This window comes from Eutrigla gurnardus (assembly GCF_963514095.1).
Source record: "Eutrigla gurnardus genome assembly, chromosome: 15".
Lineage (NCBI taxonomy): Eukaryota > Metazoa > Chordata > Actinopteri > Perciformes > Triglidae > Eutrigla > Eutrigla gurnardus.
Window position 1 is genome coordinate 15141634 of NC_139938.1, and position 14443 is coordinate 15156076.

The following is a 14443-nucleotide window of genomic DNA, read 5'->3' on the forward strand; positions in this document are numbered from 1 at the left end:
TTTCCCAGACTTGTAGCTTGTATTCCCATCACCTTTTCCCTATGTGGCTTGACACAGATTGAGTTTTGCTTGTGTGATTATCTTAGAATCACATTGTTACTTCCACCATCGTAATCATAAATATATTTATATATATTTTATTTCTTATAGATTCTGGGATCTCTTTCACACAAACATGTTGGCTGTAAGTTAACCAGTTAGCTGTTTTTCTTCTCATTGAGCTTCAAACTTTTCCCATCTTCTCGGATTTTTACAAAGATGCAGCATCATGCTGCATCCTCGCTCTGAGCTATGATGCCATAGAACGCATGCGCGTTGGCGATTCGGGCGTCGTCACATGACGCGGTGATGAGGGCCCCGCCCCCGGCTGGAGGGTTTTGTAAAGGGTCACGTTGCGCTGCAGCAGTGAAACAGGAGACCGCTCCGCATCCTCCGCACCCAGCTCACCTGCTCTCTCTGCGCCCAGACACCCATCAGCAGGTAAGACCGATACAACAACAGAAAACAGGTCAGGTCGGTAACAACAGCCTCACACTCCCTCGGTGTGTTATTTGTCATTTATATATTACAATGACGACGATGGGGATGCGACGCTGCTCTTCAACCTAAAGCTAACTTTATCTCCCTAGCTGAGACAGTTAGCGGTAACGTTCACCTGCCTCTCATTCGACAGAAAGCTAGTAGTTTACGCCCTTTAGCGGAAGTTTCAGCCTAAAGTTGCGAATTTCAGCCGACCGTCGAAATGTGCAACAGGAAGCCCACGAAAAAGAGATGACCTTCAGGGATCAACGTGAGCAGAGAAGGGCGTTGTTGCGTCCGCTGCTCGGTGTTTGAATGAACACGCAATGTCATTTCACAGGTTACATCGGTGTAGATTGTGGTTTGTTAAACAAGATGGCAGCAGCCTCGGTGCCTGTCAGGGAGTAGGTGTCCCTGAGCACGTAGACCTCCGTGGTGTGATGTGATGGGAGGCGGGGCCGTCTCAGGAGCAGAATAGGCTACTAAACGCGTAATTAACATATTAGAAATACAATTCAAGCTTCACATATAACAAATACTTGATAATGATGATAAACTGAACTGATAAACTGAACATATTTTTGGGTTTTGGACTGTTGGTCAGCCTAAACAAGCTAACATACTACATTTTCAACATAAAATCAGCAAAAACAATGAAGATAACAGTAGTTGCGGTCCTAACTAGGAGTTTATTAGAGCATTTTACGGATTATTTTCATAGATATTCAGTTTAAAAGAAGTCTAGAAAAACATTTTTAAAATCCTCCTTTTAATTGTGTTTTTCTTATCAGCTCTAGACATTAAATTTATCATGCAGATTGAGGATTAAAAATACTTTATACCATTGTTTCAGAGGGGAAATGTCACTTTGTGTAATCTCTTTCTCTGAACTGCAACGCATACAGCCTTGGCGTCCGGCTCAGGCCGCTGAGCTGCATGGGAAACAGTGCTCCTGCTAGCTCTGCTGGATCAAGCCCTGAGGGTAGAAACAGCCCAAACACAGGACGGTGCATCAGTGCCAAGGCCAGCAGCCCGTCTGGTAACACAAAACAGCGCTCCAAGCAGGCTTTTTACTTTTGGCTAGTGCTCTAGGAGTCATTCCACCTCCTTAAAGCGCATGCAGCTTGCAATGTAGAGAAACAAACCAAGGTGGGTTAACCTCCAGATGGTGATAATGATACAGACAACAAGAAAGATATCCCCTTTCTCTTCAAAAGCCCCTATCCTCTCCTTACGCACATGCTTATAATGATAATATTAACTACCTGCAGCCCAATACTAGTCAAATATAGTACGCAAGCTTCAAATATAATGCATTTTCATGCTTGCAGTAATGCTTTTAAAAAAAGACCTGTTGCAGCAGAGTGCTATAGCTGTAGATTCTTGATTGCGTTGGATATTTATGTATTTGTGGTCTCTAAATGCTCCTGTTTTTACAGGGAAGGATTGATTGATTGATAGTGTGATGTAATCATCCTGTCCTTTTTTAGGGTGAAAGCTTAAAGTGGACGGAAGCACCACATATGATATGTGATGGTCAAGTTGAAAAAGGGTTCAAATAAAACCTCAGTGTAAAAAATAGTTTTATCACAATGTTAAATCTGAGAGGTTTGAATTAATTTCCCTGTCAGTTTTCGCTTTAAATGCTCAACTGTAAAACTGATCTGCATTTGCCAGTTGATTGATCGTGGTAACATGCAGTGATCACAGGCCTGCATGACGCCACAGTGGGGAGTCGGCTGTTACATCTTGATGTCGCAGTGCAGAAATGGTGTTTGTCTTGTCGAGGCCAACCCCTGTGCAACAGGCTGGAGGGACACCATAGAGAGACAGTTGAACAACTAAATAGTCTCAGCTGTCCATCCATTTATCATATGCCATCCTGTTTAGACTACGCTACATATTATAAATACATTATAAAAGCTCATGTTTTCAAATCATGCCTCGATGTCCTTCATTAGATGGGAACCTACGCTGTACGCCACTGTCTGGAAGATAAACTTGTCACCAGTGATGCTGTAGTCAAAGTAAATCACATCAGAGTGACATTTTTTTGCAGCAGGTCACATTATTTGCTGATTAGGAAGATGATGCTTCAAACAAGTATTTCATTGTTTGCACTACCGAAGTGCCCCTGAGCAAGTGTAAACTTCTGAAACTGTCATACGTCACTGTGGTTTCCAGGATGTACTAGCTGAGATTCCAATGATAAGGATGACACACATTTAACCAATATCTCTGACATTAACTGATGGGAATAAAAGATCAGTATGAGAATAAAAAATGATCTTGACTTCAAGGTTATTCCGCCCAGGAAATTGGTTAGCAGAGGTGGAACGCACTGCTGAATCATCTCATCCATTATTAAATGAAGTTTTAAAAATATGGAGCATTTGCCGTGATATTGTTTTTGATGTAAAAAAAAATATGACATTAGCAGAGGTTTTATAACTAAACTCATTATTGTAATCTATACAGCAGTACATCTGTTAAGAGATGTTGGCATTAAATCAATATATCTTTCCAGTGCCACCATTTTGAAACCAAAATGGCGTTGACTGAATGGTTTCACCGTGAGACTTTCCCACTGGGCCTTTCAAACATGTCGCCAGCTTGGAACGGCTAATTGTGATGAAGGAGAGCTCAATTTTCAGCACATATGGGATTTAAAATGCCTCACTTCAGTGTGTTTCTTGGAGTACGTGTTGATGATTGCCACCAAACCTGCTCCAGGCTGATCATATCAGCGGTAGGTCACATGCACACAACGGAGCGTTGTCCTTCAAGGTCCTTGTTCCGTGCCATCGGGTTATATACAAGATGTGTGATCGGAAACATTTTTAGTCTGTCAGCTCAAAATTGCCAATGGAAAAAAATATTTTCTTTGTTTCAAAACGTATTTGGTAACTTTCCTGTGTGTATGACTAAAAATTGCGAAAGATGTAGATTTCACGTTGCCTTGCAAATTATTTTGCAATGTTTCCTCTCCACTGTCGACCTAAAGTCAGTGGAAATGTATTGTTGAAGCACGCAGATGCTTCACAAAAGATAGCAGGTATTTGCTGAGCATGACTTTTGTCTGGATAACAGTGAGCGTAGGACTGTGCACACACACACACACACACATACACTATCCCCACACGTCGTGCCCTTGCCTTTGGGTTGGCCTTTATCAAGTGTAAATAGACTTCCTTATTCACTGGAGGGTTGTGTATTCACGTCATTGTCCTGGTCTAACTGTTCCTATCATGGACCGCATTAGCTCCTTCCGGTCTGGCCGGTCACTTGCATGTATAATTTAACTATTAGTAGTAAGCAATGCTTGACAGTTGTGTTGCAGTGTGGCACTGCTTTCATTGAGAGGCCTGCGTGCTCTAAAGGTTGTTATCTCACAGCTTTAAGCTGAGGATTAACACAGAGGATATAGGGAATGTCAGACAGAGTCCTCCCATGACAAATCAGCCTCAATTTGAAATCAGTGGTCACTTTATTGTTGAGCTACACTCAATAGTATATCTTTTGATGCAGTTGGAGAGCGTTATATTGTCCTCACACTAAGATACTATTTATCCTAAGATGATTTGTCACTGAGGGAGGAGCTTCTACCCATCAAACCCATCCATCTATAGCTGATGCACATTACTTAAGATGTTGACCAAAGCTATAAAAACGGGGACGTGCCGTCGACCAGAGAGGGAAGTCACAGCTTGTTCCCTGGCAGGCCTGCGTTAGTGGGAGGGATGCGTGTGTGTGTGTGTGTGTGAGAGAGTGTGTGAGAGTGTGTGAGAAAGCGGAAATGTACTAACTGCGTGCTGATCTCGCATGCATCAGCATGCCTCAGTGAGACCAGCTAGGGGTTTGTAGGAAACTAGATGCGGTGTAGAATATGAAAACAAGTCATTTATGTATCCAGGTGTACCATGCATGCGATAGAAAAACAGATTAATGACACTATGAGGAAAAAGAGAAAGGAGTGTTGCTGAGGAGAGGGGAACAAGCTGTGCTGCATCTTGTCCTGCTGCTACAATGAGGACTGTCAGAGTATATAGGAGCCCTGTTACATAACCAGGGAGGGGAGGGCTTACGTAACCGCTTATTTACGGCAGAGTGAAGAAGGGAATAGGGAACAAAATAATCTGCTTTGATGTGTGTGCATGGTAGCACGTCGTGATTGAGCTGCTGTGACACGTCGAAGAGGTTTTTTTTTGCCCCTTTGAGTCAACAACAGTCCTGTTCAACCACAGATGATACCAACGGTAATTTCTGACATGTGACTCTTATTTTCTCTCAGGAAGCAGAGAGCACATCTTCTGCTCACAGTCACTGGTTTTAGTTCGAGTCACGTACACGCAGGGCACTTAGCTTGTGTGACTCAAAGTGTCTTGTAGGAATGTTGTCACTTCCTCCCCATTCTCCTGCTGTAGCCATGTTGTAGAGTACACTATAGACGGAAAATCACATGAGGCCAGTGTCTGGCGGCCTTCCAAGTCGGAAAAACACTGAAACAAAGTGACCTCTTCATGGCTCTTTCTCTCTCTTTCAGTCACCATGACTCACCAGTATCCAGCACTGACTCCTGAGCAGAAGAAGGAGCTCCAGGACATCGCTGAGAGGATAGTAGCGCCAGGAAAAGGCATCCTCGCCGCTGATGAATCCACCGGTATGCATGCATGCGCGCGTGTGTGTGTGTGATGAACAATATGATTGATGGATGGAGTTAAGGCTCACACAATCATCATGACTAAGGGTGTGTGTGTTTGTGTGGTCTACAGGTAGCATGGGGAAACGTTTGAACCCCATCGGGGTGGAGAACACAGAGGAGAACAGGCGTCGCTACCGTCAGCTGCTTTTCACTGCCGACCAGCGCATCGACAACTGTATCGGAGGGGTCATTTTCTTCCATGAAACCCTCTACCAAAACACAGATGATGGCACGAACTTCGCCAAGCTCATCCAAGACCGCGGCATTGTTGTTGGCATCAAGGTAAACAACAATACATTATAATTGATTATTTTAGTCCAGTTAAACCTCCCCAGTAGACCTCTTTAGTCAGGAAATAGTGGGTTTGATCTCAGTCTCATACGAACTTGAGTCTTGGGAGCTCAGCCTTATTTGGTGGCTGTTTGCTTTGCCTCTAAATGTCACCGCAGACACAGTGTTGATATTATAGACTAGAGCCAAGTATTTCTCTTCAGCAGGCAAAAACACAGACAACATTCGTTTTGGCTGGTAAAACCAGAAAGGCTCCTACTTTGTATATGACAACACAGACACAGCATGTTTAGACACACACAGACCCACCTGCAGATCAGGTTGGGAGGACAAACTGGGTGAAAGGACCTGCGTTCACGAAAAAGTTGTGTGTAGTTGAGAGAGTAAAATTCAGGGGGATTTGTGCTCTACACAATATAGATGAGACCGACTACTAGGTTGCAATATATAAGCAAAATATTGACGTGAGAATATGAATTCAAGTTTCCGTGTGATAACATTATTTAAAACAATTTCTTCCCTCTTTACAGGTGGACAAAGGTGTTGTTCCCCTAGCTGGAACAAACGGAGAGACCACCACTCAGGGTAGGTTGCTTCTGAAAGCCTCATGAATATTTACAACCCCCCCCCCCCCCCCCCCCCTGCTGTGATTCTGATGGATGGCTCTGTCTATGTGTTGGAGCGCAGGTCTGGACGGGCTGTCTGAGCGCTGTGCACAGTACAAGAAGGACGGCGCCGACTTTGCCAAGTGGCGCTGCGTGCTGAAGATCAGCGACACCACGCCATCTGAGCTGGCCATCTTTGAAAATGCCAACGTTCTGGCAAGATACGCCAGCATCTGCCAGCAGGTTGGTCTGACATTACAGATATTATTGAGTTAGGTTAAAGATATTTGCATGTTGCATTTGGGAATTTCAAGACACTTTTGGATATTAATAAAAATCCATAGTGTATCTGTAACAATATGAGAGTTTGCCTTGAACTCACACTTTGTAATATCTCCCTAGAATGGCATTGTTCCTATTGTGGAGCCTGAGATCCTTCCTGACGGAGACCATGACCTGAAGCGTTGCCAGTACGTCAGTGAGAAGGTGAATTTACTGAGGACTATAAACCACTGTACTCTTCCTGTTTCCGTCTTCCTGTTACACGTTAGCAACAATGCCCTCACAGTCCATTGACGTACACGTGTCTCTCTCCTGCTGCAAGGTGCTAGCTGCAGTGTACAAGGCTCTGTCAGACCACCATGTGTACCTGGAGGGGACACTGCTGAAACCCAACATGGTCACACCTGGACACTCCTGCCCCACCAAGTACAGCAATGAGGAAATCGCCATGGCTACCGTCACCGCCCTGCGCCGCACCGTGCCTCCTGCTGTCACAGGTCAGAGACTGATAGATATGAGAAACAAAAGTTAACTGCGTGCATTTCTTATAATAAGTCATAACTTCAAACTGTGTAAATGACAATGCATGATTGATCTACTATATTACTAATATATCATTCTAGAATTACATTTTTAGTATCAATAAATCAATAGTTTTTTTTTAGTTTTTTTTTTTTTCAAAATAATTTCCTTGAAGTGTATGAAATCAGTTTTTCAGAAGATAAATAATGTGTGTATTTGCGTGTTTTTTCCTCAGGGGTGACATTCTTGTCAGGTGGCCAGTCTGAAGAAGACGCCAGCATCAACCTCAACGCTATTAACAGCTGTCCACTCGCCAAGCCCTGGTCCCTGACTTTCTCCTACGGCCGAGCCCTGCAGGCCTCTGCCCTGAACGCCTGGAGAGGAGAGATGAGCAACGAGAAGGCTGCCACCGAGGAATTCATCAAACGTGCTGAGGTCAGACAAAACCGTGAATAGCAAAAATGAAACCGAAACTCCCTTTGGTGCAATATCATTAATAGACCCTTTTTTTTTTTGTCTCTTCTTCAGGCAAACGGTCTGGCTGCCCTCGGCAAGTATGAGTCTTCTGCAAGTGGCACCGCCGCTGGGAAATCCCTCTACGTGGCCAATCACGCCTACTAAACATCCACCACATCCAACAGTGGCCTAGTTATAGTCTGATATCTGCTCTGCTATTCCCCCTCACTCCTCCATCAATCACAAGCCTGCGCTGTCTACTACTGTACTTTAGAGTTGTCAGAGTTAATATAATTACATGATTAGATATGTGTATTTACAAGAACTACTATACTAAAAAAAGAACAGGCTTGTTTTTTGTTTCTCTATTTAACCAAACAAATCAAAACCGCTTTGACAATTTGTGACTGAAGTGGAAAACTATTTTATGTCAGACAGGAAGTCAGAGGCTTCAAAATTTTAACAGTAGGTCAAGATGATCAGTCAGTATTCAATTCACGCCTCTTGAACTGCTCCTGTCTCCTGCTGTCTCCCTTTCACCCCCACATGATCAATCTTCAGCCACTTCCAACGTGGGGAGGTGTGTGTGTGTGTGTGTGTCGCTTCTGTGAAAACGCAGTATTGGCTTAATTCGCACTAACATCAACCCTGACATCGGGACCAACTGTTTAATAGTCAGTATGCATGCGTTAAGGGACGAGAGAACAAGACAGTGTGAAGACGTTGACCTTTCAGATTGAGTTTATCTTTTTGAGCGACTGTTTGAAAGTGCTAGCCGTACTTTCAGGAAGCCGTAGCTCCAGCAGAGGTCAGTAGACCCTCACCAGGATCCATCTTTAATCCAACCGTTCTGTTCACCACGCTTCTAATCACCACTAATCGGAGAAACATCTTGTGTGTCTATTCTCAGTATAACATTATATTTAAATTACATACTGTAATTAATGTATTCAGTTGTGTGAAGTCGATATTATGTGGTGCTTGTGTGTCTCCCCCCCTCCCTCCTCCCCCCCAGCTGCCCCACAGGAAGAGGGGATGGTTTCTATTGACATAACGTGGACCAATACGTGGGGTCAGCAGCGGGGGGAAACGGTCACTGCTGTGTTGGAATACTGTGACGTTTGTGATGTTAATATTGTTCTTGAATCACTTGGTGTGTCAAATAGTGGAGAAAAATAAACTAAAACAAACATTAAAAACGAGCAGAAATCTCTTTTCTTGACTATTCTTGTGGTGTTTAACGCAATCATTTATGATGCAGTTGGATTCTGCATCACTGACATTTATTACTTCACTCATGCAATAGCCTTCTATCACATATATATATAATATTGTATGCCAACCTCATATATTAGACATATTCAGAGAATTGACGTTTACATTAAGGATATTTAGCAGACGCTATCCAAAGCAACTTACAATAAATACATTTATTGGAAGAAAGTGCAACATTTACTGTAGCAATAGAACACATTTAATATTATCATAATGTTTTTGAATTAATGTTACTGGTGCATTAAGATTCGGCCAGAAAGTCTCCAATATGACCCTGAGATCAGCTTATTGAATTTGGAAGGGCAAAGTGAGCCTGACCCTTAATGCCATTGAGATGCCCTTGACTCCCAACTGCTCCAGTAAAGCAGCTCAGGGTCGACAGAACACGGTTGGATGAAGAGGGCAGTTTCCAGGTGTGAACGTGAACCTGCTATCATCACGGAAAATGACAGCCTCCATGAAAACTCCCTAAATAAATTACATTTCATAAATTCGGTTTTTGATGCTGTCCACTTTAGTTTGTAAAGTGTCTGTACACATTAGTAAGATAGTCATGTATTTTTTGTTATCTGTCAATATCTTTATTTATAGTACTCTACTATAAAATATTTATTATAATACTATAATGAAACTAATGAAATCCCAGCTTAGTATGATACAAACCACTATATAGTCATCAGTAAGTATGTAGTGTTAACACTAAGTAGGGAAGTGACATAAGATTTCTCTTTTTCTGGTATTGCATTCATGGACAAATATTTAATATTTAAAAATGATTTAAATACGTTTTTCTTTGGATGTTTGGATGTTTTAGCTAAATTGGGGGGAGGGGGGTACACTTTTGGCTGTCATTATTTAAGCCACAGGGGGGCGCTGGTTGCCAATTCTTACACTGTGTTTGTGCGTTAGATATTTATACCGGTCGAGCCGACGGCTACTGTTCCTCACTGCGTCTCAAACCATCTTACTGCCTCCTCGGTATTTGGGGGGTACAAATTGTTGTTTATTACAATATTTGGTCAAAACGAATCAAATTGTTGCTGTGTATCTGGTTTACGACTTGCTGTTGTTTTGCCACATGAACCTGCTCGTTTAGCTTCTCATTTCGGTCACGTGACGCTTGACTGGCTGTGGGTTCCGATAACAAACGCACCGAGTCAGTTCGTTGCAAGAAATGGCCACCACGGAAGTGGGTGAGTAGCCTCCTAACCGACTTATGTTTTTAATGGTTTCCTCACTACATACATGTAGCATCTTACACCCGTTTACAACCGTTTGTTAGTGCGTCTTTCACACGTACAACGGTCGTAGTGAGCCCGTTACGAGGCTGCTTTCTCCACGTTAAGACCCTCTGAAGCTAACAGCTAGCTAGCTCGCCTCACCAGCATTTGCAGCGATGTTGCCATCCTAACCTGTTTGTTGCCAGATTATGCCTAGTATTCATTATTTATTCCACCCACAACTACAACATTTTAGTTTCATAATGCCTCCATAATGGGATAAAACGCTATTTTTCTAATTATATTGCATTTTTTTTTAGCTTTAAACTCAACTAGGGCTTGCAGCCATTTAATGTATTGACCAAGTGAAGTTGTCTGAAGCCTGCATCTTTGCCTTATTGAGTAGGTCTGCAATCCAGCATCTAACTCAGTCCTTAATGAGATAAACAGATATATGATACACTTATTATTCAATCAGTTGTCAGTCTTCGCCTGTCATGGTATGTGTAATTTTAAGATATCAGGATATCTTAACTGTTGAATTAAGGAGACAGGAAACTCTCTTTTTGGTGAATCAAGATATTCATCACGCTGATGCAAAATCTATAAAAATCCATTATTGCATACCAATATACATTATTACATTACATACCTTACAGTAAAATACCTTGATGCTTTTTCTTTATGTCTCTCAGAGCGTAGGCGTGGCCAGCTGGCTGCTCTGTCCATAGCAGCGGTGGTCATCATCGTTGGAGTCCCTCTGTGGTGGCGGACGACTGAAACGTACCGTGCCTGGTTGCCTGTCAGTGAGATAAACGAGCTGTCTAATCTGCAGGTATGTTCATGCTTCCTGCGGTAATTACACATCCCCGTCTTGTGACCCATTTTATTTATCTTCCCTGTGTAAAACATGTTTGACTTGAAAATGTTCCTCTCTTTATTTTTATTTTTTTGTAGCTGCAGTTGAGTGCTGATGTAGAGGTTGTGTTTGCACGTGGAACTGTAACACCAGAACAGCAGAAGAAGGTCCCACTGATGCAGACGCAGGATGAGGACCACACAGTAGATGGTGATTTATTTGTGGATGCTGTCTTTGATGGCGTGGTTACAAAAAGATGAAGACTACAAGGTACTAATTGTTTAATCTTTTTTTCCAGACAACACAGCTTTAAGGTACAGATATGAGACGAGGTACCGCACAGCTACTATCATGGAGGAAGACGCCCTGAACCAGCCCACTGCTGCCGGTGAGATGTGTGCCTGTCAAATCCAGCTTTCAGCTCTTCAGATGCTAATATTTTGTTATCTCAGTGTGAGACAATGTCCTAATTTCTCTCCATCTGTCTTGTTCTTCTGCTATAGAGGCAGATCAAGCTCTGCACACGCTCAGTGAGAGTCCGTGTGGCTCTTTGGTTGTGTACGTGATCCCAGAGACATGTTCGCTGCTGCCTGAGGTTAAAACTCTCAACTTTTTTCATATGTTTTTCCTTGCATTTAATTTGAAAGAATACCATTTGGCTACTTTTGGCTCTTCCCTTTGGACTTTCACTTTGGATAAGCAGAAGTATATAAACATGTACAGATAATATTCCAATCTTTACCTTCACGCATCTTAGGATGTGGACGTGTATGTCGGTCAGCGACGGACAGCCCTGCTGCGTGTTGGTGCCCAGATGAGAGTGGGCAGGACACTAGATCAGTTGCTGGCTCACCTGGAGCCTCGGATCAAGCAGGTGCTGCAGGTGATGTCTTTTAGCCACACCGACATCACAGCGGCCCTCAGCGACAGAGTCCGTCTCAGCCCTGGCAACAAAGAGGGCATCGCTGACAGCATGAGAGCCTTTAAATCCAGCCCAGGTCAGTCTTTGTTTCAGTGGAACAATGTAGTTTATTTTACAGTCAGTACATACTTCAACTATGTGGTCACTGTGCTTTTTTCCTAATCTCCTCTTTAGGTTATGAGATAACATTCAGTCTGCTGAACCCAGACCCAAAGTCACACCGCCTACACTGGGACATAGAGGGTGCCGTGCAGACCTACATCCAACCCTTGCTTACAAAACTGGCCCCTGTGGCCAACTTTAGCATTGACTCTCAGGTACTGTGTGTGTGCGAGTGTGTGAATGCACATGAGAGGATGCTCGGCTCCTGTGGGTTAATGAACATATTGTCCTTACAGACCTTATACTATGCCATGCTCGGTGTCAACCCACGCTTCGACACCAGCCGCGGCGCCTACACACTCAACTCGGACAGCCTTGCACATGTCATCAACCCTGTGGAGGCTAGACTGGGTAAAAGAAAACACACACTGGACGTGTGGTGCTGAAGAAATGTGGTGTAGTTTGTTGTGGTGGATTCATATCTAATTGTTTTTTGCTTTTGATTTCAAGGCTCGAATGCTGCATCTTCCAACCCTGTGTTGAATTTTCTTCTATTTGTCCCGGACGCCCACCATTCACCCCTTCACATTCATGACCGCAAGAAACAGGAAGTGCCCTCAAATGCATTTCACTCTCCACGCTGGGGTGGAATTATGGTAAGATATGCAACACTAGGTGATAGGAGTCTAAATACTGTTATTGTTATGGCTTATTATAAGTGAATATATAACATATTAATACAAATATATTACCTGTGCAGTAATTTTGTACTTTGAATTTGTTGTTTTGGGTGTTGATCAACAAAATTGTTTTTATAGGTCTATAATGTTGATGGTTTCTATGGACCAGAGGCTGTGTTCCCTGTTGATGTTAACATCAACATGGCCAACGTCATGGGAGTCTTTCTTGCACAGCTTCGGTAAGTGGACGCCTACAGTGTGACAGGCGTTGATTTTCTTGTGAACACAAGGCAACTTTCCTGTCCCGTGTCCTGCCAGACTGTTGCTGGGTGTGCAGTCGTCTACTGCTCCCCCCGGCTTCCTGGTGGCACCGTCCGGAAGTACAGGAATAGCTGATTGGGAGCTGGATCGCCTTATGTGGAGTCGGAGTGTGGAAAATGTTGCAACAGCAACCACGACCATCACCTCACTGGCACAGCTGCTGGACCAGATAGGCAACATTGTCATCAATGACAACATTGCTGAACAGGTAAGGCCCATACATACCTGCATTGATCTGTACGTTTCTATTAATTGTCCATTTGTGTGCACATATGTGTGGGTGTACATATCTGGTCATGGTGGGCCCCGTTCTTGAACATCTAATTATTAAAATAGTATTCAGCTAGCCTGGTTCCAGGCCTCTCTATCTCAGATTTTTTAAGCAAATCAAACAGCTCATTGACAGCTGTTTCCCCCAGTTGAAGGACCAGGCATTGCTTAGGTGGTAAGTAAGAATAGGGATGTAATTGACTTGCACAGCTAATGAGCTGCAAACCTAGCTACAGCCAGGAAAATATCAACAAATAAGGGAAAATGCATTTCGTAACTTGACTTTGACTCAATATTTCTGGGCACAATAAGAAATCTTTCTCATACAAACACAATGTCAGGCTGAATGAATGCCTAATTTGATATGGAGACTCTAAAATACGTTGTTAATTCCAGTGCTCTCTGTCCTATAAACCTGTGATTGTTGTTGCTGCCCCTCAGGTGTCCAGCGCTGTCACGTCTCTGCAGCTGGCTGTGGCCGAGTTGGAGGCTGGGAACCTCGGCTTCGCTCTGCAGTACAGTAAAGAGGCCATCCTAGCATCAGAGAGGGCATTCTTTGACCCTTCACTCCTCCATCTCCTATATTTTCCTGATGACCAGAAGTTTGCTATCTACATACCACTCTTCCTGCCCATGTGTGTGCCCATTCTACTGTCGCTGCTTAAAATAGTGTCTGACGCTAGACAGAAACGCAAGGAGAAGCAAGCCAAGAAGGACTGAAAAACACTTGAAAGGAAGATGTGATCAACATGTGGTCCGAATGGAAAACATATTATGAACTGTTTTGTCAGTGGCCTTGACATTTAGGTACAATGGTATGCATGATGAAAGACTAATTTGCAACATTGGGCAGTGGAATGTACAAGTTGAACAGTCTTTTTTTTATTGTTTCATGTAATTAATTGGGTTTACTGTAAGATTTTAATGATTGTATGCCATGACTGTGGTATGCTGTACACTGGAAAGCTTGAATTGTTGTAAATGTGTATTATATTTTAATTCCACTTTCTATGCTAAGTTATTAACAAATAAAGACATAAGTTGTAACTCATGTTTTGCTCTGGTTAGCAAGAAAACAAGAATAATTGAGGATTTTAGATTGCCATTTCATTCATGTAAATTTACAATAATGTTAATTTTCTAAAGCAATTTACACCAATTTTGTCCATTAAAATCAAACATTGATGCAAGATCCACTGAATAGCTTTCTTCAACTATTTTGTGTTAAATGTTACACAGCTGTTGGTCACATCACAACGTTTCTAGTTGTTTTTTGGAATTGTAGGTGTTCATATTTGCATTTTTGTGACCAAAAGCTCCACAACAGCTCCTCAACGTTGATGCTGTTGTAGAATGCGATTGACACTCTGGTGCCGTAGGTGGCGGTGTGCGTACATTTAAAGGCAGTTGTGATCCG

General features: G+C 42.9%; 2 protein-coding genes across 2 annotated transcripts; both read left to right on the forward strand.

Annotated features, from left to right (window-relative positions):
* The first annotated feature begins 341 nt into the window (after positions 1-341).
* Positions 342-8577, forward strand: aldocb (aldolase C, fructose-bisphosphate, b). The gene is made up of 9 exons (XM_084028446.1): positions 342-480; positions 5063-5179; positions 5292-5503; positions 6043-6097; positions 6200-6360; positions 6520-6603; positions 6722-6896; positions 7157-7356; positions 7450-8577. The coding sequence occupies exons 2-9, from the start codon at positions 5068-5070 to the stop codon at positions 7540-7542; spliced, it is 1092 nt and encodes a 363-aa protein (XP_083884572.1). The 5' UTR covers positions 342-480; positions 5063-5067; the 3' UTR covers positions 7543-8577.
* Positions 8578-9797: 1220 nt separating this feature from the next.
* On the forward strand, positions 9798-13779 carry pigs (phosphatidylinositol glycan anchor biosynthesis, class S). The gene is made up of 12 exons (XM_084028438.1): positions 9798-9845; positions 10568-10707; positions 10830-10941; positions 11030-11119; positions 11235-11326; positions 11489-11729; positions 11828-11970; positions 12052-12166; positions 12266-12411; positions 12574-12674; positions 12754-12964; positions 13468-13779. Exons 1-12 carry the CDS (start codon positions 9827-9829, stop codon positions 13744-13746), a joined length of 1689 nt encoding a protein of 562 aa, XP_083884564.1. The 5' UTR covers positions 9798-9826; the 3' UTR covers positions 13747-13779.
* The last annotated feature ends 664 nt before the right edge of the window (positions 13780-14443 follow it).

Excerpts from the sequence above, each read along its gene's own strand:
- pigs (XM_084028438.1), top strand. Across the intron at positions 10,942-11,029 it reads TGAGGACCACACAGTAGATG|ACAACACAGCTTTAAGGTAC; the intron begins GTGATTTATTTG and ends CTTTTTTTCCAG. Across the intron at positions 12,412-12,573 it reads CACGCTGGGGTGGAATTATG|GTCTATAATGTTGATGGTTT; the intron begins GTAAGATATGCA and ends TTGTTTTTATAG.
- aldocb (XM_084028446.1), top strand. The coding sequence starts at position 5,068 with ATGACTCACCAGTATCCAGCACTGACTCCTGAGCAGAAGAAGGAGCTC. Across the intron at positions 5,180-5,291 it reads CGCCGCTGATGAATCCACCG|GTAGCATGGGGAAACGTTTG; the intron begins GTATGCATGCAT and ends TGTGGTCTACAG. Across the intron at positions 6,604-6,721 it reads GCCAGTACGTCAGTGAGAAG|GTGCTAGCTGCAGTGTACAA; the intron begins GTGAATTTACTG and ends TCCTGCTGCAAG.